We start from the raw sequence: 27,802 nt of genomic DNA, 5'->3' as shown, positions 1-27,802 counted from the left end.
ATAATAGCCAGCTATTTCTGTATTAAACACTTCCACTGCTAATAAAACTCATATACTCAATTCAGACATTATCACCACACAATTGAAAAAATGATTGAACTTTCATTTTTAAAATTTTTTATGTCTCTCTGCCTATCACCTTAAAATGGTCAGTCGGTTAAAATAAAAGTAAGTATAATGCATATGTTCCAATATGATGCTTGCAAATCAGTATCATTCTTGGAACAGTCTGGATGACTTAGAAATGGCAATTAAAGTCAGAAGAAAATTATGAATCATTTGCTTTCATTAAGATCCCACATTTCAGTGACAATGTGAATTTTGCATTCACTTGTCGCCTTACCATGATTCAGCTGTCGAGGGCATCAATAATATTTAATATTTTGTTGAATCAAATAAATGTAAATCTGTCAGGTACGATAAACATAAAAATTAAAGGGCACAATCACAAACATGAATATGTATCTTTACCTCAAATTTCAGTTTAGAAATCTCAGCAATTTGTTCTTCACATTCTTGTCTAAGAGATAATTTGGCGGTCTTTTCGCTGTCCAGAATTTGAAGCAAATGCAAGTATTTCTGCTCTAGTTCTTCTTTCTGTTGTAGCAATCCACTAAAACTGTGAATGACAGAATACTTCCAAATTATGGTGCAATAAAAATATGTGCGTAACATTTTAATTGGTGATGTTCATTTCCATAGACATGCACAGTCTGCGACTTGAAAGGAAAAGTCCTGTCTGATTTATTTATGTCGTTAGTGTACTTGTATTGATTACTGCTATCAATTTACGTATGATTTTGGGCGACAAAGTAGCAACTTAATACTCAACTTTGAAAACTTGTGAAAAGATGCACGTCATGTGTTCAGCCATTTTTGGGGTATTTTCTGTAATGGCTTTAATGGGAATTAAAACCTCCCATACCCATACCTACTTTGTGCTGACACTCTTTGTATGTGTTATACGGACAATTTATTGACTGGACTTTTCCTTAAATGGTTTGATGTTATTACTAAATTTGTTTCCTAACTGCAGTATACTTATTTTACACTAGCTAACCATTATGATAATGTATGTTCATTCTTTTTGAGAAAGTAATAGAATTCAGACCAGGTGTGTTGACATTATTTGCAACTGAATTACAACATAACTTATTGATGATGCATAAAATAAATATGAAAGACAAATATAGCAGCCCTACTGCACTTGACGTGTGTATATGGGTAAACCTCAAACCTCTGGTGATAACATCACAAATACATATCTCTGTGTTGACAAATATGAATATTAACTTTCACCATTGCAGGAAATCCCAAGAAGTAGCTGAACATTATTTGTGAAGACTGCTATAGGGCTTCAATTAAGATTTCAAAATTGATTAAACCGAGGTGATATTCTATCACCCAAAATCATATCAAAGTCAACAGCAGTAATCAACAAAGGTAGAAATAAGTCTGATTGGACAAAACATTGCAACATACTTTCCATGTAAAACCTACGATTTGTATGACTAACCTTGCTTGCTTGATAGAATCTAACCAGGCATTGCATTCAGTTTCTGTATCCACTCGTAAATCATACTGTCTCTGTCCTTCATGGCGATAACCAATGGAAAAGTACCAGTACTACGGTAAAAAGAGTAATTTCAAATTATCTTTATATAAAGGTGGAATAATTGCACTCCATGCACCAATTTACCTGAAATCAAAAGTACTTAAATTATTTTAAAACTTTGTTAAATGACAGTTTGTTCATAGTCTAGAAGTAATGAAAGAAATTTTGGGCTTCATCACCTTGTTTTCAAGGAAGTCAACAATCTTTTATTTTGCCATAGTTAAAACCGTATTCAGTGGCCATATTGGATTCCATAGTTAAAACCGTATTCAGCGGCCATATTGGATTCCATAGTTAAAACGGTATTCAGCGGCCATATTGGATTCTTAAAATTAGCTTACTTTTGATATCATTTTGACTTCTTTTTATTTATTCAGCTTTGACATATAAAGTCAGGATGAGTCACAAAGGTGTCATTTATATTAGATTTTTTTATAAATTAAAAGTCCAAAAATAAATACCAAATTCTCATCCGTTTAAGGATTGATCACTGTAGACATGTACAACATAAAGTTGAAAATAACGGCAATTAAAAATTATCCTACAGGATAAATTCAGCATATCAAGATGTCTAAAATTTATGTTTCGCATTATCAGGTCAACAAACTCATATGGACAATCATGGCAGGATGATACACACTTTCAAAACAGTAACGTCTATAAAGCATGATAATATTGTATAGGTCTGACACTTTGACTGAACAAAAAATATTACATAGAAATTTATATAATAATTACTGTTCTCTGACTCAGCTCCCATGTGGAAGACCAACTCGTTATTTATATTTTGTATATTCAACTTCATAATTATAATATCCAATTACAATTTATGAGTCATTCATTTCATCAAACTTTATTTATTGTACATGACAACGTGTCTGAGGTCCTATGATCACTTTAAACACATTAGTCAGCAAAAATTTGAGACTACTTCAAACATAAATCTAACACAGAAAACAGGTTCATGGGCTGGGGCAACTGAATGAGTGCACTGGTCCACTGTGCCCTCCAAGTCAATTTGACATGCCACTGATGCACACAATTTCTAGTGACACACCAAAATTTGGTGTTCCCCTATCTCTTACTATGTAATGACTCACAAGAAATCAAAGGTTTTTTTCATTTTGACTCACAACAACAAGCTTTGGCTATCATTAGAAGGCACACGATGGGAAGGAGGGGAGGGGCTAAAATATACAAATATGAACACTGTACTGTACTTAACAAATTATAAAAAAGCACCATCTTTCCTTCAACCATGGAATAATCCACTTAAACATCTGTTCTCTCTCGTTTGTTCATTTTTGCTGAACACATGCTCATTCTAAATTTACATACACTCAATATGGCACAGTATAATTCACTCCATCACAAAGCTGATGCCATTAAAACAATAATACAAAAAGTCAAATTTTGTTTCCGGTGGCAATAAGTAAACTGTTTGAAATTAAGAGGATGCTCAAATAACAAGCTTGTACAAATGAAAATATATAAATTCTTACATGAGCAACTCGTGAACAAGTTTGATCATGTCAATCCCTGTACCTGGGTGTCAGTCTGTCAGTGGCACTATACAAAGTGTTGTTTAATCTAATTTTAGATGTTTCCGTTTTAATATTTTGTACTGTAACTGCACTTTTTGCCATTTTTTTATTTCTATGTATATTTGTTTGTTTTGGGGTCTACGTTTATATTGTGTTCTTCACTTGTGTGGACTGCCTGACTTTTGTCAAAGTTAAATAAATAAATAAATAAGTAATTACATAAACCAATTTCATAAAAAATTTCAATCATAAGTATACTAAAAACAATCAATTTCAAAGTAATTTATACATTTCTTTTACAGTATATATTATACAAGGTCTGATCAATAAACACACCAACATTTCATAAATGTTCCTCAGTTATATTATACAAATTAAAATACAATACAATTTCAAAGTAATTTTCTTAATATAGTTTATGTATACAGAGGTCACAATACATGCATCAATTTCATAAACATTCTTCGTTTATATTACTACGCTAATCAAAACAGAATACAATTTTAAAGTGAGGCGTGATGTTTGAAGAGAAAATTAAAATATACATCATGTATTATGGGACTTTAACAGCTGAGACACTGCATTGCACCGTGAATGTGAATGTTATTTATTAGCTTTCATTTATTATTCAACCGACAATTCATTAAGTCTATCCACTACTGAAACGATTAAGAAGATTAATAGCCTAACACTGCAGTGTAATCCTGATGTATTTGTGATGATGTTTGTTCAATATTAATATGTAGTGTCAGTTTCAATTTCATAGCTAGTACGTGCCGCTATAAATATCTTGTTTTAATAATCTTCTTTAACGAGTGGGCAAAAAATATTATTTTACAATTATGTGTAATAAAATTGAAGTAAAAGTAAAAACAAATCATCACAAGCAAGCACTCAAAAGATCATAAAAGACAATTTGAACATTTTATTTTTTTACTTTCCTCCTGACTCGTTAAAATTGCATTAATGATAGTACATAGTACTGTACAAGAGCTGACTAAATCTGTGTTGTTTCATCTTGAATTATTAAAGACTTGCAATTCCTTCTTGTTCAGACTCACCACTATTACAAAAAGTCTATACTGTCATGTTAGCAGTACTCCCAAACAGTTACAAGCTGCCAATTATCCAGCATAAATTGACCAATCATCAGCTTTCCTTTTATATCATATACCTCCAAAGTTGACTATTTTTTTTCCAATATGGCTGCCTCCAATACCAAAATTAACTTTAAAGGTGCTTCTCTTCACACACTACACCCATATAGTCCCATGTTTCTTTGAATTTCAGAAATGCTTTTGCACAAATTAGCCTTGGCCATTTTGGCGACATTGAGGTGTCACTCAATCTGATTAAAATCCGATGTAGATGTCGGCTAATCGTTCATTGTTATTTTACCTCGGGTATGATTGCTTCAATTGACCTTTGTGATACATGTTTACGTTTTCATCTTGATGGTTGTAGAGGAGCTGACCATCAAGATGAAAACATAAACACGTATCACGAAGGTCAATTGAAGCAAAAATACCAAGTTATCGTAATACCTAATCTGGAGCTACCAATAAAATAAACTTCCCACAAAGATTAGGGTGACTATGAATTGATTATTGGTGGTTAAAAACAATATAACACTACTGTTTACAATACAATTTGATTAGTATATATTATCACATTTCCCATGATGCAACATTCAACATGGCGGGTTTGCAAGTTCCCTATTGGACATTAACTTGTTGATGACAGCCAATCAGGTTATAACCAGTTGGGACAATGCTTAGTAAATATAGCTTTGAATGCTTCGAGTTCAAGTGCAGAGATGAGCAATAGAGAAATTTTGAACCGTCTTCAAGTCATCATTCAAGATGCTGTTGTTTTAGTACAAGATATAACTTGGTTTGCAGTTTGTTGCTATGGGCTTGGTCATTGTTGCTACTGCATTTTTAGTTCCTACTTGTTTACCTTTATCTCATTACACTTTAAGACCGATTCCCTTGGCACATCTAGAAATTTTATCTATCAACCAGTTGATATCTCCAAAAATCACAAAATTTGTTTCTGTAATTTGCATCCCGAGAATCAGGATTTTCCACATTGAACAAACTTTTAGTCATTTTCTCATAGGAATCTCCTCACCAGAATTACAATTATCAGCTCAGCAGTTTTGGATTTAAAGTCTTTTGACTAAAAATACCATTTTTTTAAAACCAGGTTCACTTATCACAACATCCCAACCAAATATCCAAAATGATATCTTCAGCAAGTTACTACAACAACAATTGGCCCATGGAGACATTGCATTTAAAATCACCAGTTTGCATATTGTGAATCATCTTGAATTACATCCTTTCCATAAAGACACTAAAAGAACACTTGAATGAAATCTATAAACCAATCCATATCAGTACTAAGTGGTTTTTGAGCTTAAGCAAACTTTAAGCAAATTTCTTTGATCTAATTTGCATATTAAGAATGGGGTCATCTTGCATATAACAAATTACATGTACAAAAATGTATATCCCATGGATGATGTAAATCACAATAATAATGACTACTTTGCATAGCAATTTTAGTGTTTAAGTCCTTTTGATCAAAAATTGCTCTAAGACTTTCTACACAATTCGCACATCATTTTAGATCCAATATCATTTTCCCATTCATAACAATATTCCAACTTACTGGATACTCAAAGGAACATCCATACTATCAATGCTGACTACCATGATTGAATCTTAAGATCAGATGTGCTACAGAGGTGTCTTTGAAGTTAAAATATATGATTAATTAAAACATCATTCAAGATCACAGTGAGAGAAAATCATAAATTAACCATTAAACTGCCGAGTGTAATTGATATTTTCATATTCATTCTTCAAGCAAGAGGAATGAAATTACATCACTAGTGCCCACAAAGCCACACTTTGTGAACTTGCAAAGATTTATTCCTTTCTTTTTCATTTTGACAGAAGAAAGAGAGATAAACTAAGGTTCAAATTCAGACAAAGATAATGGATAAAACACAACTTCATTTTGACACATGACAATTTAAAGAACTTTGGGTTCAAATACAGAGAGATAAAACAACTGACAATAGCCTCCTGAGTCATTACAATAGACTAGAAAAGGCTGTTGAATTCGCTTCAGAAAAGGTTATTCAATTATGTCAGAGAAAGACGAAGGTTCCCAAATTATTGATAGTTTAAAAACATACATACTGAGTAGGCAGTGAGATAATTATACTTACAAGTCACGTCAATGACATATAAATTAGAAAGATGCATTGGACATGTACAGTCTACCGTTCGTAAATTTGATCAGACATAATCTTATTAAGCCTTGCATTGACACTTTCTACGATATATTGTACAATTATTGGAATTTGGCAAAACAAGAAAAACTATACAAGAATGAATGTTCATGGACTCTAGGTTCATGAAAATTTCTACTTACAGCGACAAAGAATTTCTTGGAAGTCAATCCCAAATAGCCAATAGGCCTTTCCAAAATTTGCCATGGTGGCACTCTACTTTCTGTCTGTGTGTACCTTGGGGTATACATGGCATACATTACTCAGTTTAAGCACTGCTGCTAAATTCCTCAATGACTGAATAACAAAAACATCCCTGATTTACACTTCTAAAGTATACCAATGGACAAAACTCTTAAGAAACAGTACTATGAAGTGATGATACCCCCAATTTGAATGAGGGCGCTATATTTACAATTTCCTGTTTGTAGCCCGGAATGACACACCTGACAATGCTGACGTGACACGAGCGAAAATTTGGGATTCACTTTCAAGAAATGTTTTGACTCAATCTATAAGTAGAAATTTTCATTAGTAAGAAATGTATCATTTACTTGAAATTGCATTAACCCATTCAGTACTGAAAACTTTGCCGCCAAAATTATTTGAACAAAATTCTTGTTTTTATGTAAGTTTTTAGCATATATCAGCTTCATTTTAGACTGGAATTAAAGAAATATTATTTCGTAATGAAGTAATATCATTATAACTATGAAAATGTTCATATAAATTGGTTCCCAAAATTATTTAAAACTCGTCTCCAGTCATGAAAGGGTTAATACACTGGCTTGAGGTCTAAATGCTATTCCACATTATTGCCAGAAATGCAGAATGCATTAGGGTAAAAAAAATTTTTTACAAGAAATATGTTTTATCTGTGCTATCAGTGTAGGTCACTTTAAAAGGTGCAATATCATTCTTAGCTTTTTAAAAATGCATGTAGTACGATACAAGGTACAAGACTGTAAGTTATCATTAATTATGTATAATTCACATCATTAATATGTAAACTATTATATCTAACATAGACCCTCAGTCATGCATATCACCCTACATAGCAATGACCTGAAGTATATGCTACTTTCCCAAACATAAACTGCACAGCATATGTTCAAATAGACATCCAGGAACGCATGCGAATGAAAGTAAAAATCAACCAAAGCTTGCATTATAAACACAAACCTTGAAGCAAACAGTCAATGTTAGTATTATACAGTGACCGTAAAAGATTAGGATTTGTCATGTCAATACCAATTTCCAACTACTGTTTATGGCTTAAAAAATTCAACATCACGCAATCAGATTAACACTTTCATTTATCAGGCTTTCTGCATCGTTGAACAGTGTGTGTGCTAGCTGATGTATCGTGAAACTGGGACACTTATCAAACATGACACATACTGAATATGATGTGTGATGCTGAAAAGTGACAGCACCACTATATATGCATGATGTGAATAGAACTGTCTGTATTGAGACTATATGTAGACATTTCATCAAACAAAAACGTGACATACTGAAAATGGAAGGCGAGTCTACCAACATAAACTATATATGAATAAAATTGTCTGTTTTCAAGACTACCCGGGATGCATTTGATTGAACAAAATGTGCCATTATTACTGAAAATGTTGCACAATAATCAATTTAATGCAGATGAAAGACAGCAGCACTATAAGTTGATCAAATAACATGTGATGACATCAGTACTGACAATGATATGCAATGCAGAAAGTGACAATTTGAATTATAGTATATATGTCGTTATAATGCCAACAGAATTTGTCTTGTTTTGAGACTGTAGTGTATATGTACAATTGATCAAATAAGTCGATCATAATGAAAATGATTTGTGAAGCACAAAGTGATAGTTCCCACTATAAGCTATATGCAATTAAAATTTTCTGGACAATATTTTGTTGATTAGTATAATGACGTGCTGAAAACGATGCTACACAGATATGACATCACTAAGGTTTACATGCAAACCCTAAGAGAATTCTGTTTGCGAGACTACATGTTTTGATCAAACACGACATACTGTAAATGACAATTGATGCAGGTGTACCGTGTACCAGCTTTATAAATGTGAAAAGAATTGTTGGAAACTAGAGCAGTGATCAAACAAACCTAGATGTGTGTACCTGATGTTGTACAGGTTTAATCGGGTCTTATAACTAGCCTACTCATGCAGAATGCACTTATGTCTCTGAAATCAACACACTGATCAAACTCATCATGATGATGTACACTGTACGTACTACAGCTTCAATGTTTCATCACGTTTATACCCTCTAATGCCTTTGAAATATCAGACATGATACGAATAGCTGAGATCATTGACATAGACTACAATGTTCTTTATACATACTAAACAATGTTCACTGTGGGTTAACTGATTGCAGTTTTACTGTGCTTTGATATCTTTGGAATTAAACCCACAAAATTAAACACAATTCGACACATTGTAAACATGTTGAATGAATTTCAAAAGTATAAGATGAAACACTAATACATTAAAGCTAGATTCGTCTGAAATTTAGCACATGATCGAACAAAATATAACATTCAGCTCACACTTGAGTATACTTGAGAACATTCTCATCAATCAGGTTTTAGTGTACACACAACTAAAGCTTAATATTCTGCATCAATGCTCTAGCTGATGTCTGTGAAATAAACTTTTAGCAAAGTACAATGTACTGTGTACTATTAAGACATATATAATGCACATGTACTAAGTTGCACGATACAGTGGCTGTACATGATTCTATGTGTCTAAGCATGACCCGACTGACTCTACATGTACACTTCTTCAATCTGGTGGAATAATTTTAAAAAACGGCACACCTATGTGAGCAAACATTATCATTTATTGCTGAAATTTGAGAACAAAACAAATGATTGTAAGTTTAATAATACCTGACTTTACCTGTCATTTCTAAGTCAGTCAGAATGTCAAATGTATAATTATGATATAAACTTTACAGTATCACCAACATGTAACCGATTCATCATTTTTTAAATTTCAACAGACCGATCTATCATTTTAAGGTGACACGATGAGAAGCAATTAAGTATGAGTGCCATTATTGTGTGCTCGTGTTGTTTATAAACTTCATGTTTTGAACAACTACCAGAGTATATATATATCCACCTAGAAAATTAAAAATTTTCATGTTATATCTTTTTGTCCAATATCGCTATGATAATAGAATAAGTATATTATAAAAAAAGTAAAGAGCTAATTAAATTATTAGATTATTTGGCAGATTTTACTGCCGTTACAATTTCAGTTTGATGCATATGTTTTACAAGTTATGTTTATTAACAGTTCATACTAGTAAGGACACAATGCTAGTAACCATCATGTGAAGAAATAGCATGTGACAGTTAGGACCTTTGTCATACTCATCTTAAGGTGGGCATATGGATGAGGATTGGGTACTTATTTTGGATTTTTTAAGTTATAAAACAATTTTATCAACAATGTGAAACTACATAGACCATTGAGTCTGTGTTGTAAATGAATACATTGCAAAAAGTATTGGGTAAAAAGTTGTTATTGTAAATACAATAACAAAGATTTTACACATTTATTAATCTTTTGCAATTATTGAGTTACAAATTTCACAAGTAGGAAGCCATGATAAATAAATTTTATGAATTAAAAATCTGAAATAAATATCCAATCCTCATCCATATAGCCATTTTAAATTTGTGCACACTCTTAAATATCATAAGTTAGGTGGTTGTACCCTAGTATTTGTTGACGTAGTCACATACTCTTGTCACTGAGTCAACTTTTGATAAAAGTAGAAGAAATTAAAACATTAAAGTTACTAAGATTGGCAATAACTCCTAGTGTATTGCTTAACACTTGTCAGATTGTATTTCGCAATTATGAAGTATTGTGTAAAATTTCCACATTAACTGCTGTCTGAGTCTTATCATTATCACCACATGCAAGACTTAGACTGATCGCTTCAAACCCCCAATTGCACCATTATTTTATATAACCTGTGATTACCAGTACATGACTCACACTTCAATCCACATCACATTACGGTTACAATGTTACAGTTCACTGAGTTGAATGAACGGCTGATCCAATATTGAACAAAAAACACACAGTGTTGTATACAAGTATTATTATAGACACCACCATATGGCCTTTGCTCTGTATAACTAATTCAACATGGACTATTCATTTTTACACAATGGAAAAATTCTATGAAAATCAAACGCTCATAATGTATCATTTCCTGTCTTATTTCATTTGTTATTTTCATGAATTTTTTTAAGTATTTACGTCACATTAACATACAGCGTAAAAAAATACTATTTATAATATTCGTTTTTAAGTACATTTATCACTTTATCAATCACTTCTGATGTTAAAATATTTCATATTTGACAGGTCAATATAAATATTAGCTATATTAATACATTTAAGCAGAATGTCTTTGAGAAATATGAAATTGAAAATTTTAATAATTAACCTTTATTAACAAAGCTGGCATGTTAAAAGGATATCGCAGATAAAAGTCAGATAAGGCGCTTACTATTCTGGTAAACTCATTTCCCAAACCATACCTAACAAAATACGACTTCCCCAGATTATTTTAATGACACAGGCTTAACCTTGTCCATCAACAAATGATGTCAAAAAGTCTTTTTTTCAGGTTATTATAAATATGTTGTCACTATAAAAAGGGGAACAAAGGTGAAGCTGATTTTTTATCTTTAGCAGCTGCATTTCTGTAATAAGCTTATAGTGGACACAGTCATCTTCATCAATTCTAACATTGTGTGACCTCCTTTAAACTAGAGTTTTTAAAGGTTGGCAAATCTAGCTTAGAAGACCAGCCTGCAGCTTTTGTTACTCCAATTCTTTATAACAGTGTAGCTACAGTGACTGTAATTATGCAAAGTAGGAAGTTTAACCTTGAACATCAACAACTTAGTCAAAAGTCAATATTCTTATCAGAAAGTCGGCCAATGAAAGCAGATTGCTCAATTGACCCAAATATAACATACTTGCATTAATTTTCAATAATTGTGTCATATGTTGTTGACTTTTGAACAGCGTTTCTCGATCTCTACCATTCACATTTACAGCCTAATTTAAAGCGGCACTAGCTACAACTGGGATTTATTTTTTCATCATGTTAAAAAAAATATATGAACTAATTGAAAGTAAATATGTCTCATTAAGTTTGTAGAAATATATAATTAGATTTTATTCCCCAATACATTTCTTTGTTCAGCCAAAGAATATGAGTGACCTAAGGGACCTTGTCACTACAAGTCGTTAGACAAGTAGTGACCCCTTAGGTCATGAGTAATTTCCACCCGAATGATTTGGAGTGTTTTGACTCATATAGCACCAGCTGCAGAACCGGTGATGTAGACATGGTTGTCGTAACGTAGAACGACCAGGGTATATAATCCATATTTTCTGTTCAATGACAATATCTTTCCTTGTGCAAGGTATACTAAAAATAACATCCCTTATCTTGTTTATATTTAAATTCAGCTTTGTCTCTCTTGCTACCATTTGAAAGTTAATTTATCGAGCAGAATTGAATGTACATATCAATGAGTTTTACACGTTCTATATATTTCAACCGCACAACTTTCTTATCTTTGAATTCGTCGTTAATTGAAGCTTTACCTCATTAGTATGGTTAAAACTAACTAAACTAAAGCTATATTGATTACATGTATTTTATAGTTAAACAAATAAATCATTGTGTTTATTAATTTGATTAACATCTAAATTAAATATGATAATATAGCACATATACATGTATATTTCTTTGACATCAGTTAGCAGTGTTCCCACTTGATTTTGTAAATATATGTAATAGAAATTGTATGGACCCTTCAGATGGCAATGGTAATCGATCCGTTTATTAACATATGGATGGTCATATCTAGCTATTAGGGTGTAGTTATAATGAAATTTTCATAATTGACCAATTTTCAGTACTTGACCTCTTTACATGTGTCACTTTCTATCACGTCAGCACACTTACAACACATAATGAAGATAAGTGAAGGCTATATTCAATTTGCTATCAGGTTTACTGACACTTGGGAGAAAAGAAAACTATTTCCAGTGTACTTGGTACAATATCTGCCATTTCACCGATCTCTGCAAATTCTGTACATTAATTTAATACATGAGTTTCACATGAAAGTTGCAGATCATTGATCATTATCACTAGTTGAAAAGTAGTTTTTTTAAATTTTTATTATACCCTTTCTAAGCATGCAAGAACTAAATTCACTCAATTTCTACGAGGAAGATATAAATTTAAGTCTCAACACAATACTCATGAATATAGTACCATTATTTTGGCTAGTCTGTGAGATACAGATACAGATACAGATATCAGCCACCTTTCAACTATAACTGGCACGTTGAAGCGGTGGCTGATATAGCAGCAAAAGATGTCAATTTGTGTTAAAGACAATATTTTGCCAATTCTCGGTCAAAGCGTGGAACGACCCATTCTTTGTTGCATATGAAAGAAATTACCTTAATAATGAAATACGATTTTGAACTTGCTGAATGTGGTAAAAGCCCCAAAGTCATGTCTTAATTATTACCATTGTGAATAATGAAAGTCGACAGCCTGACCTGTCTCTGGGGTCTGAGTGTCAAAATAAAATCAAACCGAAAACACACTTTGGACTGTTTTTAATAGTTTACATTATCCTGTGTTGTACACTTTAGGGGACTTAAAAACTGCAGAGATTATGTCAGATTTTGTGGTTGAAAGTTTTCAGTCAAATATAAGCCTGCATGGCCACAAAAGATAATGGCCAGCTTTAATATGAACATCTTACCTTTGTGCAAGATTTACTTTGAAATCAGAATATAATGCCACCTATACATACAGCTTTTATGTAGAAATGAATCTATTGTAAGAAATGTAACCCTTCCCATTTAATTCATCGTTAAAAGGATGCAAAAAACTGGCAAAAAAAAGACGGAAAATCAGACGTCAGGATTACTTTTATCACAGGAAATTTCTCCCTATGGTATAGCTAATGAAAAAGATGGTGGCAGTTGCAAAACAGGGGAAAGACATCAGCTATTTATGATTTCATGGTATCAAGGAAATATTGTCGACTTATTTTTTTGTCTCCAGTGTTCAAGAGCCTAGCATGTTTCCTATAATTCAACCTGCTAGGCAATTCAAAGTATTTCGATTGAAATCACTAAGGGTGCCAAATAAAACATTCACAGAAAAACAGTTCAATACAGTAAAATCACAACATCAAAAAAAAACCAGAAACCGGATGAAGCCATACGTGTCGACTGATGGTTTAAAGTTGACCTAAGCAACACTGGAACACAACAACAATTTTAAGATCTCGTTGCCTTGGCAACCATCTTTCTCGATATCCCAGAGGACTGCATCTCAAATTTCTATCATACTATCTGTCCATCTATTGTTGAGGATGTTTACATAATCATCCAGAAACATCTCTTTAATGGATTTGCGAATGTTCCCATTTGGTTGGCAATAATTCATGACATTGTTCAAAGAATCGTCACGAATATAGGAGTTTGGAAATGGTTATTTCCTATCAAGGTTTTTTTTTATTTGCTTTTTCATTTTTTTTTTTGCTTCAATAATATTGAAGCATTGACTTTAGTTTGTGATCAGATATTTGCTTATAACTATGGTAACGAGGTATATGAAATGTAGTGACCCATTTTCACAATACATACAGAAGTGCCGTTGGTGCTTTACAATATAAATGGTCTTACGATAGCAGAACACTGAACAGGTTAATAAGCTTGATGAGAAAAACTGATATGATTTTCTCAGCTATAAATCAAACTTGAAGATTACAAAAAAAAATGAAACATACAATATATACCCTCAAAATATCTCGCATCAAAAACATAATACAACAACAAAAAAGAAAAAAATCTGCCAATTCCATTTTTGCAAAATATCAAATAAATACATTATTCATATTTTTACTTGTTAGATTTCATTATTACATATTTAGTTACCGATCAGTTTTTTTAAAATACTTTGCAATGTTTGGGGAAATGATCATAAGGATGTACATATATTTAGCAATATTGAGATCTACAATCTATGGAAAAATAACATTTGTCATAAAAGACAGACTAATCATTTTAAACAAAAAAAATCCCTTTTCACTATATTCTCCACATAGTGATGACTAACTGATTGACTTTTTTTACTTTTCATAAAGAAATACCAATTCTGAAAAAAAAAAGTACATTTCAAACTGACTAAATACCATTTTTTTTAAATTATAACATTGTATATTCATATTTAATGTCAGTACATTTTATAAAACATTTAATTTCATTCTAAGAAAAATACTTTAAAAAGTAATGGTAAACACAAAGGTTTAATATCTTATTTCAAATTATTATAGCGCCAGTGGCATTGTAGCACAACTGTAAAGCTTATGTGTGTTTTTAAAATATTTATATACACTGTAATTTTACTGTTGGTAGTCAAATAATCTTCATTGCTGGATCAATTATGTCAATTTTTTGAAAGGTTACCCACTTGCCTAACTATATATATATATACATCACCATTTCACTGTTGCCATGGACATGGTCTTGTTGCTAAGCATATTTACAAACATTGTGTGTATGTTTATCCATTTCTCTATTAGTCCCTGTTGTTATCTAAATGCAATATACATTATCATTTGGTTGTTTGATCTTGATCCTGTGCTAGGCAGATTGAATTTGATTAATTTGTTATACCTTAGTCTAAAATGATTCGTTTTTCTAGCTTTTAAAAGCGTATTACTTTCTATTTGGAGAAAAAGGGAGAATTATGAAAAGATAGATAATAAAACTATCAATTCGATAGGGACATTATTTAGATAAAAAAGACGTAATCACAAAGTTTATGCTTTATTGAATTATTCATATTCCCCATCGTATCCAATAAATTATACGGATTGCCATGTATCTCCTATTTTTACTGTGATCTTGATATGTATCTAAACACTGAGTACTCATCAATTTTCTTTTCACCACGTTTTACATCTCGATATCGAGTTCAGTACACATTAATTATACAACTAATAATAATACCAATTACCAGCAGTTATATTATGGTTACACTATATTGGTATGTTATGCAATATTCATATTGTGTATTATATTGTTCTATTACATTTCAATATGTTTAGATATTATGCACGAATAATTTTCTTTTTATTATTACATTTTTCTCACTCTGTCAAGCTTTGGCACAATTGTAACACATCCATAGACAGACAAAGGGGCAGACAGAAAGACAGACAGACAGACAGACAAAAGGATAGACAGACAGCCTGACAGACAGACAACAGAACAGATATATAGACAGACAGTCCAGACCGACAGACCGACAGACATACAGACAGACAGACATTCTACTATGTCTACAGCATGATTGAACCTAAAATTATAGTTTAATTGTGCTAAAAAGTGTGTTTCCATGGAACCCTCAAGGAGAAATCAATCATAGCACCAATATCAAGTATTTGCGAATTAACCCACCAAAAGATTAATGATTTTATGACATCAATAAAACAAACTACATCCAACATAGAGTGTAAGCTGCATTTTCAAAAGAATTAATATTTTTTGACCTATCAATATAACGCACATTGATGATGAGATCATTTTCATTTGAACAATTTCTCATCTACACAACCCTAAGTAATATTGTCGCCACCAAATATCAAAGCAATCAGTCTGGTGGTTTTTTACTTTAACTGGTTCACATCCACACACACACAGCTGTTTCACTATGCCTATAAAACCATTACTGAACCTTAGTTCAGTTAATTGTGCTAAAAATGTGAAAAAGAATGACAATTTTGAATGTGTTGATGATCGACTCACACTTTTAGCATCACTGAACCATGACGTTGATGGTTGTACACGGTCACATAACCTGGGTAAAAATTTTATATTTTCCCCTCGAATGTGTGCAAATAATAACTTGTTCCTCTGACTTGTTCATGGTATAATACAATATTCCAACAATTCCATAGAAGTCTTCTTGAAATTATTCTCACATGTTTTGGATCATTTGCATATTTAAAAAATTATGACTTGATTGAAAATAAAAATAAAAATTTGATATCTTCATTATATTTTTAAGTCATGCTAGATGTATTGTTGTGTGACCTTTTGCACTTTTAACAATTTGAATAATTTAAACAACTGAAAGCAAAATTGATCATGTCTCGGAATCACCATGCGCTCTGCATGTAGACAGCACAATTGATCATGTCGTCCCCACTCTGTACATAGACAGCAATACACATTGTCATGTTGGAACAACACGTGAGAAATGACAGCAATGTTCGATCACAATCGCTTCAAACATCCTATTAGAAAGTGACTATATATTCACAATTTAAGTAAACTGACAAAATATGTGTTTGAATGATGAAGTTTCTGTCATGGGTATATTGACAATATAAACACGAATAGACAGAATAACGGTAATTTTATTGCAGCATATTGCATATGGATAACACGTAGCATGTCTTGCATGTAGTTTGGCTTCACAATGAACACTAAAGTTGAATTTTCTTCTTATCGTTATACAAACGTTTCCTTCATTTTCACACCATTGCTTATGTGATCAGTTATATATAGATGTATACCGCACACAAGCTGAGTTGTAATAAGGCGAACAAAAAAATTGTGTGTTTCTGATAACATGGAATAAGGAAAGTAGGGTTAGGGAGGTTGGGGATTTTATTTTTATTTTATCTTTTTATACCTTTTTAATTGTTTTTGTTTTAGCAAAATATTTGCTTCGACCTAACAATAAATGAAATGTCAATCAGAATATCCCTTCTGTGATACTTTGATGAATTATGTAACAGACATCACAGGGAAAAGAAAACAACATACATGAGGCAAAAAAAAAAAAAAAAAAATCTCTTTTTTCTCAACAAACCTGTCCCTCCATCTACTATTTATGGGAGTAACTGTTCTTTTTATTTAGTACTTTAGAGCAAGTGTAAAGTGTGTATGTGGGATAGATGTCATTTGCTTGATTGGCTGTGCAGTTGTCTTCACTGAAATAAAGAGGGTTATTTTTGTGTTTCCCCACGGATCTGCAGACTGCATGGGCTGGACAAACACACACAAAAAAAACCAACACTAGGGTATCTAAGTGATGCACGCACTGACCAGAAATAATTCTTCTTCTTTTTTGGCCTGAAGTCAAGAAGACAATGAGTTTTGTAACTTTTTATTTTAAATATCTAAAAAATGTTTAGAGTAGGCTGCTTAAACTAGAGTCGGTCATGTTTATGATATCGTAAATACACAATTTGTTTTATTTTGCCTAACCATTCAAATAGAAACGATGCAATTTAATATACCCTGGTCATTCTACATCATCACAATGTGCTGAGTATGTTATTGGTTTTGACATGCTCCCAATATGAGTCAAAATATCACCCTTTTTCACCTTTTTTTCTTAGATTAAGTTTCCTCAAGGTAATCATTCATATCATTCATTATTTTTCTGTAGGCAGAAAAATACTCATGACATAAGGGACCTTGTCACTCCAATTCTTTGACTTGTAATGAAGGGCCCCATAGGTCACTCATATTTTCCTCTGGGAATCAAGAAAAATATTATGGATTAATATTTAATTGTTTTCGGTATTTAATATCATCTTTTATATACTTTTTTTACATTCTCTTTTATATACACCAAGAAGATGGATATCCAATGTATGTACCGAAAAACTTATATTAATATCAAATTGCACTCAATTAATACATGAATTAATGAACATTAAAAATTACATATGGGAAGCTATTGTTATTTCAATTCTGTGTGATGATGTCACAGCTATTCAATACAAACCCTATAATCATTTCGTCATATTCATCGCAGCTAGCACACTTTGGTGATCATGTGAGATATTTTGGTTGAAAATACATATACATGACATGTTTCAGATATCTACACAACATGCCATTATTGCATGTATAATTATCACCAACACACAGCATACTAGTATCTAAGGAGTTTCGTATACCTGTTACACGAACAAGGGGTATAAATTAATACAATATTGAGTACATCCGCGTTCAAAGAAATAGTGGAATGCATATGGTGTCAAACGTTTGCAGAAGCAGCAAACATATTGTATTTTCGCATTCACTGTTGTATTTTTTTTTATGTTCAGCACGTACTCCATTTTTTAAAATACTTAGTACGCCGATTGTTCTTTTAACACCTTATTGCAGCTCCTAAAACATTAAGAGTATTAAAAAGCAGGTGGTGTTAAAATTCATATTTGATAATACAGTGAATGGCTTTTATATATACTTTCCAACCATATTGATGAGACTTATACTTGTCTAAGAATCTATGGTACTGATGAATTCTATTGAGTTGGATTAAAATGGAAATATTGACCTGCATGGTATTTAAATTAGTTCATTTCATGTATCCTGTAAGTTTGAAGAACTGTGACATTTAATGAGTGTTAGTATTTTTCTATTTTTTTCCTTTACATCATGAAATGAAATTATAGCAACACATTTGTAATGACTATGAAACATTTGAAGGATTCATACCGAATATTCGTGGTTTGAACTCTTTCAAAAGGTCCATTAGATTAATCCTCCACATTTTTCTTCATGAAGTCAAGGATAATACAAATAAAGAAGCCTTGCGACATAAAATCAAAGAAAAGAAGTGACACAGGAAGTATTCCAAGTATTTCTAGCTGAGTGAAGAAAAATTTGGGGAGTAATGCAAATATACCTAATAGTGTGCAAATATATTAAATTTATCACAAATTGGGAAAATTAATGGCAACTTTTAACATTTTGACTCAAATCTTGAGCATGAACATATACACTATCGTGACGAATGAGCAAGGTATAAATCCCATATTTTTGGTTTGAATATGTTCATTGAAATATATGAGTTCATCCAAAGGACTCAGCAGCACTTGAGATGAATTGTTTTCCCTTCAAATAGATCTATAAATTTATCCCTTAATGTTTTAAGTGCAGCTTACTTGTTAAGGTTATAGAACCAGAGCAAACCTAGTGAAAGACATTTCTAATTAAAATTGATTATTTCACAGTATACTATGTAAAAGATATACTCTTTCACATACATATACACACATACATACACACACACACACATACACACACACACACAGAGAGACATACAAACAAACAAACAGTGCACACACAGACTGTGGTCTAAGAACAAATATAACATTAGATGAGTGGTATATTTTACATTTATAACAAATTTTCAATACATTTTTTTAGGTTTTATTGTGACTTATTGAGTCACAAACATAATAGTGTGTCACATTATTTTTTTTTTTGAGTTGAAAAAATAGGAACGTTGTTTTATTTATTAAAAATACAAAATAAATTTCTCATCCATGTGGCCACTTTTAAGGAAAGATTTATCTAAAAGGCAATATTTACAGAGTATGCATACCAAACCTGCACCACTTTGTGATACATTATACTAGACAATGTATGATGGATGAGAAATTCTTATATTTTCTGCTGGTATAATCTAAAATTAGATTCACACGATTTCTTTAAAATGGTGAGATATTTGATTCTGTTTTTAAAAAAATTGTAATTTCAAAGAACTTAAATCCTTGAAATAGGTAACAAATTTACATAATACATCTACAGTGAAATTTAAGCAATGGAAATAGATGAAGAAAATGCAGACTCGTGGTGTTTAATTCAAATTCGTTTTTTGAAAATCGTGCAATTCACAGGTTTTAACAGTGAGTGAAATATGGAATAAAAGAGAATAGCTTTTGCTTGTTTGATTTGATTTTAAGTCTGCTGGTTTGAGAATATTTCCTATAATTCTGTAATTTTTTTACGTTTATAATGATTGCTCTACCAATAAGTCATCGTTTCGTAAATCAAGAAGCGAACTTAATCAGACTATTAATGTTGATAAAAGGAAATTTTCCTCTCTTTTCTAATAAACGTCACAATTTGTAAAAATCGGTAACCTAGTAACATTGTCTAATCCAGTGTAGCTTTTCAGAGGGCTTATTCTCATTCATACTGTGTTTGGCAATTCATAGAGGACACAAGTACTTAAATGTACAATTAATTAGAAATACATGTCCTGCATGAACATGATTGTACATTTGCAGTTGTATATTTGCTGTAAATTTGATAATGAACCAAAATTGAAACAGAATATAGAATATTAAACACAGTAATAGGAAACCCGGTTTTTCAATACAAAAGAGGCTTACTAATGTTGGCCTGTTAAAGTCACAAGTAAAATTTCTTCAGAGAATATGATACTAGACGCTTGGACCGTATAGAAAAACAGGAAGTCAACAATTTAAAACTTATAACTTCAACTTGAAATTGCAGCATGTTCTGTATCAGGGAATGAAAACTCCAGAGTGTTAAAAGATACACTGCTCATTGTATATTATAATTGTATATATGTCACCAGATATGCTATAAATTTAGGTAATGAAGTGACAAAATATTATTCCCTTATATTTAACCTCGAAAATACGAATACCACTGTCTTGTCAAAAGTCGAAAAACTCATAGTAACAAAAACCCTTAGGTCACAAGAATTTTACATAAAGAAAAATATTTGAGAATGATATAATTATACCTGCACAAGCATAATTTATGAAATAAATGAATAAAATAATTGCGATTTTGAATTTTTTTTACTTTTATTTTGAGCACCACTAGGCTGAGAATGAAAGGTGTTGTGCATTTTTGTAAATTTAGAATTTACCCACGATAAAAAACCCAAATTTTTTGGTTGAATGCATTTAACTTGGCTTGTGTGTGGTATAATCATATATATTATGCAATTTGATAATTAGCTATCCATCTATAATCGATATCATATGAAAAGGGCAGGAAATTGCTTTCAGACCGAATTCTATGATTCGTAAATTAATTAGCACATAAAGCATTGCTATCCAGATCAATGACTAAGTTAATAATTTATTCAGAATCAGCAAATGTTAAAGCAGGTTAACATATTCACTGCTGTGTAATATATAACTGTACTATCCTGACACACTTCAACATCGTACAATTATTGTATAAATGACCTTAGATGTATAAGCTCCATCAATATTTTGATTGCAGGAATTAATGGGCCATATATTTTCAGAATACAACATACTGTGGTGATATTGTACTCCCTATGCACGTTATTTAGTAGCTCTTCACAGTAGATGACGTATATTAATTCATATTTAACAACGAGTCGTGAAAATAGCTAGGCTGAAGTGCAGCTGTGCATAATCTACATAATTGGAAAAAAACAACTCCGCAATTATATCAAAATCATCTTCAGGGCATAAGTTGATGATGTAGGTCACGAAATATGTCAGTCCAAATTATATTCAGACGTTAATTTTCATGCAAGGATCATGGAAATTCAATTCAATAATAAGTTTTTTAAAATAGTGGCAGACTCATTTTATTTGTATGCATATGCTAAATATCCATTGCTGCACTAGTAGTATTAAAACACATGGTTGGATTAACATCTTTAAACCCCAATGTTTGAATACCATGGTTTTGGATTACTACTGTCATATCAGTGGAGACATACTAGAATTAAACAGGATTATTCTCTTGTTCAGGATTAATTACAGAATAACTTTGCAAAAAATTATTGGGAACAAAGAAAAATATTGGAATTAATGTATAATTATTTTCTGTGTATTATCATCTAATTTGCTATCTCTCTGGTATAAATAGATCAAGGTGGATATCCAACATACAATGTATATATGTACAAAAAAAAATTATTTTAATCAACTTGCCAAGATTTCAATCCTTATTCCCCTTTAACAGGTATTTTTACATGATAAGAAAATAACAAAATTCCTATTTTATAATCAACGTGTGCATTAGTTAAAATCTCTACTGATTTATTTATATTACTTTATTAATCCAAATTAAATTTCAGAAATTCAATACAATCACCACTTGTGAAGTGCTTAAGTGCACCGAGTGTTGAAGCAGGTGGAAACCGGAGTACCCAGGGAAAAACCTGCGTTGTTTGGAGGGTTAAACTGAGAATCACCCTTCTTACAATAGAGATCTAGGAAATCTTTAAACGAACCCAGGACTGCGCATGAGGTTCAAACCCTGACTGCAGTGGTAAGATCGAGGCACACATGCTAACTGTTTGGCCAATGACAACCCTATGTTGTATCAAAACAAAGAAGATTGGCTAAACAATTATATGTGTTAAGAAAATGAGGAAAACGGTTAAATACATGACTACATTTGTCTGATAAATGCATATTGCAATTTACAAATAATTACTATATAAAATTAGTAAAAACCCATTTACACTTGGTGATTCACTGTCTGTCAGTTATCATAGGCAAATAATTGACTTTATTATGTGAGATAGATTCAGACACATTTCAAAAAACAGGACACCCTGGATATTTCTTAACTTTTATTAGTTCTCATTAACACTTTATTGATCGATCACGTATATTATTAACATGGTGGCTGTTGCTGTGTTGAAGACATAGTGTCACAGCAAACAACCCAGCTATTGCTGTCACATCATTGGAATTAGTTTTAGTCATTTAATTCCACTGAATACCTGACCCCCCCCAAAAAAAATTGGGTCATTTCATTCCCCCTAAAATAAATAACCCCCCCCCCCCCCCCCGTAACATCATTGTGAATCGTAAAGTCATTTACTTCCACCCTCAAGTGAAGAGCTGAAACCCTATCTAAATAACTTAGATTACATTTCATTGGAAGTTATAGTTGTACAGTTGTTTTAATTCCACCCTCAAATGAATAGCTCCCCCCCCCCCACATTCTAATTACAGATTTTTGAAAACAGTTTTAGACTTATTTACTTCCATCCTCAAATGGATAACTGAAACCCCACCCCGATAACTGATTACACACATCATTGAAAGTGGTTTTAGTATTTTAATTCCACCCTAAAACAAACAACCTTCACCTGTAACATATTGTATAGCACTAAAAGTTGAAAATAGATAATTCTTTTAATTCCATCCTCATATGATACCCCCGCCGCCCTGACACTAATTACACATTAAAACAATAACGTTTACTTAGTCAATTCCACCCTCAAATGAATACTGGCAACTATCCCAATATCTGTAACTTATATAATAATTCCACATCACTGAAACTAGCTGTCACGTACCCCATTCCTCACAACCTATACCAGTAGATAAATCTTGTGCATAACGTTGTATGCATAGCTGTATATGCACACTGACAAGACACTGTTTACGGTATGATTAAATGTCATGGGCAGTATCATCTGGCATGGTTGTAAAACTCATCAGAAAGATTAATAACATAATGCTGTACTAGAAATCCTTCATCTCTAATTGCATTACGTAGGTAAAACTTATAAAGTGATTGACTTCAATGGTTGAACAAACCTATAGTTCTCAACAAAATAATAACCTTAGTACAACTGTATATATAACGGTATGAAGAACGTACGTTTTAATTTAACAGCATATTATTGTATTATCGCACACAGTTCAACTTGCATGAATTTAAAACTATGATAATTTGTTCATGATCCCTTGGTGCACCAGATTCTATTTCACCGTAACCTGTAAATTCACTTGGGCACATGAAAAAGATGTGTTATAACTGACTTGTTCATTATAGTGAAGTGTTACCACTCTATTGGAAATACAGAGTGTGAGGGACATGAAAGGGTGTTTATCATTATAAGATAGTTCACAATACCAGAGTATGTTTTGTAGAAGTTGTAGTGTAATGTGAATTCATTACACTAATTGTCATTTTTCAGCAACCAAATAAGATCTTTTCCTTTGACAGACAGAACTTAACCTTAAAAGGGCACCAAGACCAGATCTGCACATTTCTATGTGTATAATCTTTGTTTCTTGTATAAAAAGAATTAATTATTGTAGTAATCTTTTATAATTTACTGAAACATATTTGATCATCTGTAGAATATTAAGAAGTCAGTGTGGCGTCAAATTTTAGGCAAATATTACTGAAGGAACGTTTTGATGATATATAACTTTTGGGTGTACCCAGAAAACATCCTTGACAAAATGTAGCTACATCACACAAAAACTAATTTGCATGCATAACACTTGTCATTATATTATTCCCCAATATTTTTCTTTGTTCAGCTGAGAAAAACATAAGTGCCCTAAAGGGCCTTGTCACTACAAGTTGCTACCTAGACAAGTAGCATGCGAGGTCATAAGGTCATGAGTATCTCCCGGCCAAATCAAGAAAATTATTTGGGAACATCATACCTCTTCACACATATTTTGTGAAATCTCAGGGCGATTTGGAATGTTTTGACTCATGCTTCATCCACCTTAGAACCATGGTGACATTATAGACATGGGTAACTATGTCATGACATTTGACAAGCAGGATATATAATCCATATTTTCTGTTCAAAGACAATAACTTGTCTTGTGCATAGTACAGTTGACTATATCAAATTATAAGTAAAATAACATATTTAGTAATACTATAATAAGTAATAACAAAGTTCACATTGGACGTGCCCATATTTAATGGCTGAACACTAAGTGGATTTCCATATCATTTCATTTTTCTGAAATAATCTATTAAAAATGTGGGTAAAGACTGCACAACAATGTTTTTTTGAGCCACTAGTTTTCTATATCATCACCATACTACATGTATATCTAGTTATGACGATTTTTTTTTTCTTTTTCAGATTTTTTGTGCTGGGAATTGCTCCCAGCGATTTTCTTTTATGCAGACATCACAAAATCACATACAATTCTACAGAGATCCATTCAGGTTTGGGACTACGTGACAGGGCTATGTTGCACACTTTATATCACGATGCTGTAAACTAGCTGTCAAGTGAGTAATCGTCCCCAACTTTTTGAATCATCACTCCAGGAGTCCCTCCAAATTCACTCACGGCTAAATAATACAGGCTTACCCATCAAGTCTGTAGAACAAGCACTCACCCTGGGTTATGGTTGGTCACAGAAAAATCCCATTTCCAGTGGGATTCAAACCCATAACCTCCCAACTGCTAATCATAACAAAGTTTGTAAATATTAAATATACAAAAAATGCATATTATTAAATTTATGAGAACCATTAGAAATGTGAGTATCATCGTGTGCTAATTTACATCAGGTATATTTAAGGTTATTATATAAATTATGCTCATAGGACATATAAGATACACATAAATATCATAGAAATGATACTGTATTCATTTATTATGATAAACTTGTTCATCAGTAACGTGTTGTCTGGACAGAAGTATTTTTGCACGAAATTGTATATTGATTATTGGAAACTGTATTGAAAATATTCAGGGTTAGCCGATTTTTATTGTATATTTGGAATTCTGAACAAAGTCTGTGATATTTTGATGAGATTAAGTCCTTAACATGGCCAATTAAGTCCTTGTTTATAACTCAATAAATTGCAAAAAATTAATAAATGTGTAAAATCTTTGTTATTGTACGGCCATACAACAACAAACTTTGCACACATTTTGTAACTTTTTGCAATTTATAAAGTTGAGTTACAAACATAGGCTTTGTCAATGTTGTTTCACATTGATTTTTCAAGTAGGATGCCATGATAAAATTGTTTTATAAATTAAAAAATCCAAAATAAATACCCAATCCTCATCCATATGGCCACTTAACAAAAAATATGTTTGCATAACATGTCTAGATTCTTAGCTAATTCTTATGCGCATTACATTTTAACCTGTATGTCCTTATTCTTGTATTTTGACTGAAAGTCACCACTGTTCTCAGGAACGCTAGAATTTCATTTTAAGAGGACGTCATTTTGAACAAATTCTAGTATAATTTTTAATCCAAAAATAACAAGTTTCCTGGCGTGGTAATTTTGTGATACTAAATATTGGGTACATTCAAACTCAAAACTCGCAGAACACAAATCTGGCAGCAAAATACCAGAAGTACTTTATTGTACTGCACCCAAACATTTACAAAATACTGATAACATTACTAGCGACTACTCTGAAAGTAAACTAACAAAGTGCTAAAAGGTTGAAAAACACCTGAAAAGAGGTCTGAAAATTACGTAACTGAACAGCTGAAAAATCAACTACAAAACAGGCAAAAGCTATTGAAGAAGAAATGATGAAATAATTACGAAAGTAACCTGTGTACATAAAAATTAGTCAAATTACTGTCAGTGACTGAAGAATCAATATAAATATAAATAAAAGAAAAAAATACAAAGATACTGGAGGCACAGGAAGGCAGGGTGGGAGGGTGGGCAAAAACACACCTGTCCCAACTGAACACTAAATTCAGAAATTTGGCTTTAACTATTGCCACTATTGTGAGCTAATGCGACATGCCATTAATTCACATGGGTGTCCCTGGGCAGTAATTAAGCAAAATGACACATTTTTAATCCATTACAGCGACATATGTTTGACAAATTTGCAAAGAGTGCCACATTGGCAAAAAAAATATCGACTCTAACTTCTCAATACTTTAGCAGTCTTTCTGTCTTTGTTCACATTTTCTACCCATTTGTAACTATCTAGCTTTAGTATATTCATTGCTCTTTTTAAATATGTCTTTAATCTTCAAAAATATAGCTCCCTAATATTGATGTACATGACTAAACAAATGGAAATAAATTAACATATTGCACTTCCAAAACGATAAGTGTAGTAATACACAATTAATAATTATGGTACAATTGTTAAAGATTATGTATGTTATTTACTTAATTATCATTACCATTATGATAATAGTTTATTTTATTTTATATTATTATGTATAAATTCAGTTCAGGTTTTTGTTTATTTTAATAGAGTAATGTTCTCCTTGTATTATGCATTAATTTTGCTTCATGCTCCATTTTTGTATTCTATATGTTATATTCTAACACTGTATTTAGACTGAAAACATGGAGTAAACTCCAAGCCACACAATGTTCTATGTGAGAACAGATCATCATGCTGTACAACAGTAAGTGTTAGGATATATACACTTATAACAGCAAACATGTGATCTATTTTTCATTCCATTAATATTTTTTTTTTGGTGGAATAACTGTGATATATTGTTAAGTGCACAGCTACAATGTTTATCTGCTGTAGTAATCCCCAAAAGTTAAAATGCAACATTACATGCTTGTTGAGCAGTATCTGCGAATAGAGGTGTACATGTAGACAATCACTATACAACATGTCATGGACTCCTGTGTCTTTCAGTTTTGAAGTCCTGTCAGCACCA

At 31.9% G+C, this 27,802-nt stretch overlaps 1 protein-coding gene across 1 annotated transcript in view; it reads right to left on the bottom strand.

The window, feature by feature from the left end:
• LOC144443246 (ras-specific guanine nucleotide-releasing factor 2-like) overlaps positions 1 to 27,802 on the bottom strand; it is a 71,147-nt gene that overhangs the window by 32,606 nt on the left and 10,739 nt on the right. Inside the window, exons 2-3 of the mRNA XM_078132667.1 lie at positions 1,517 to 1,626; positions 472 to 619 (exon numbers count right to left, since the gene is read on the bottom strand). Of these exons, the coding sequence (XP_077988793.1) occupies positions 472 to 619; positions 1,517 to 1,626 (258 nt within the window). The remainder of the gene's footprint in view (positions 1 to 471; positions 620 to 1,516; positions 1,627 to 27,802) is intronic.

The sequence above is a fragment of the Glandiceps talaboti genome, chromosome 12 (genome assembly GCF_964340395.1).
Source record: "Glandiceps talaboti chromosome 12, keGlaTala1.1, whole genome shotgun sequence".
NCBI lineage: Eukaryota > Metazoa > Hemichordata > Enteropneusta > Spengelidae > Glandiceps > Glandiceps talaboti.
The sequence above is the reverse complement of the archived record's forward strand: the minus strand, read 5'-3'. Positions and strand labels throughout refer to the sequence as shown.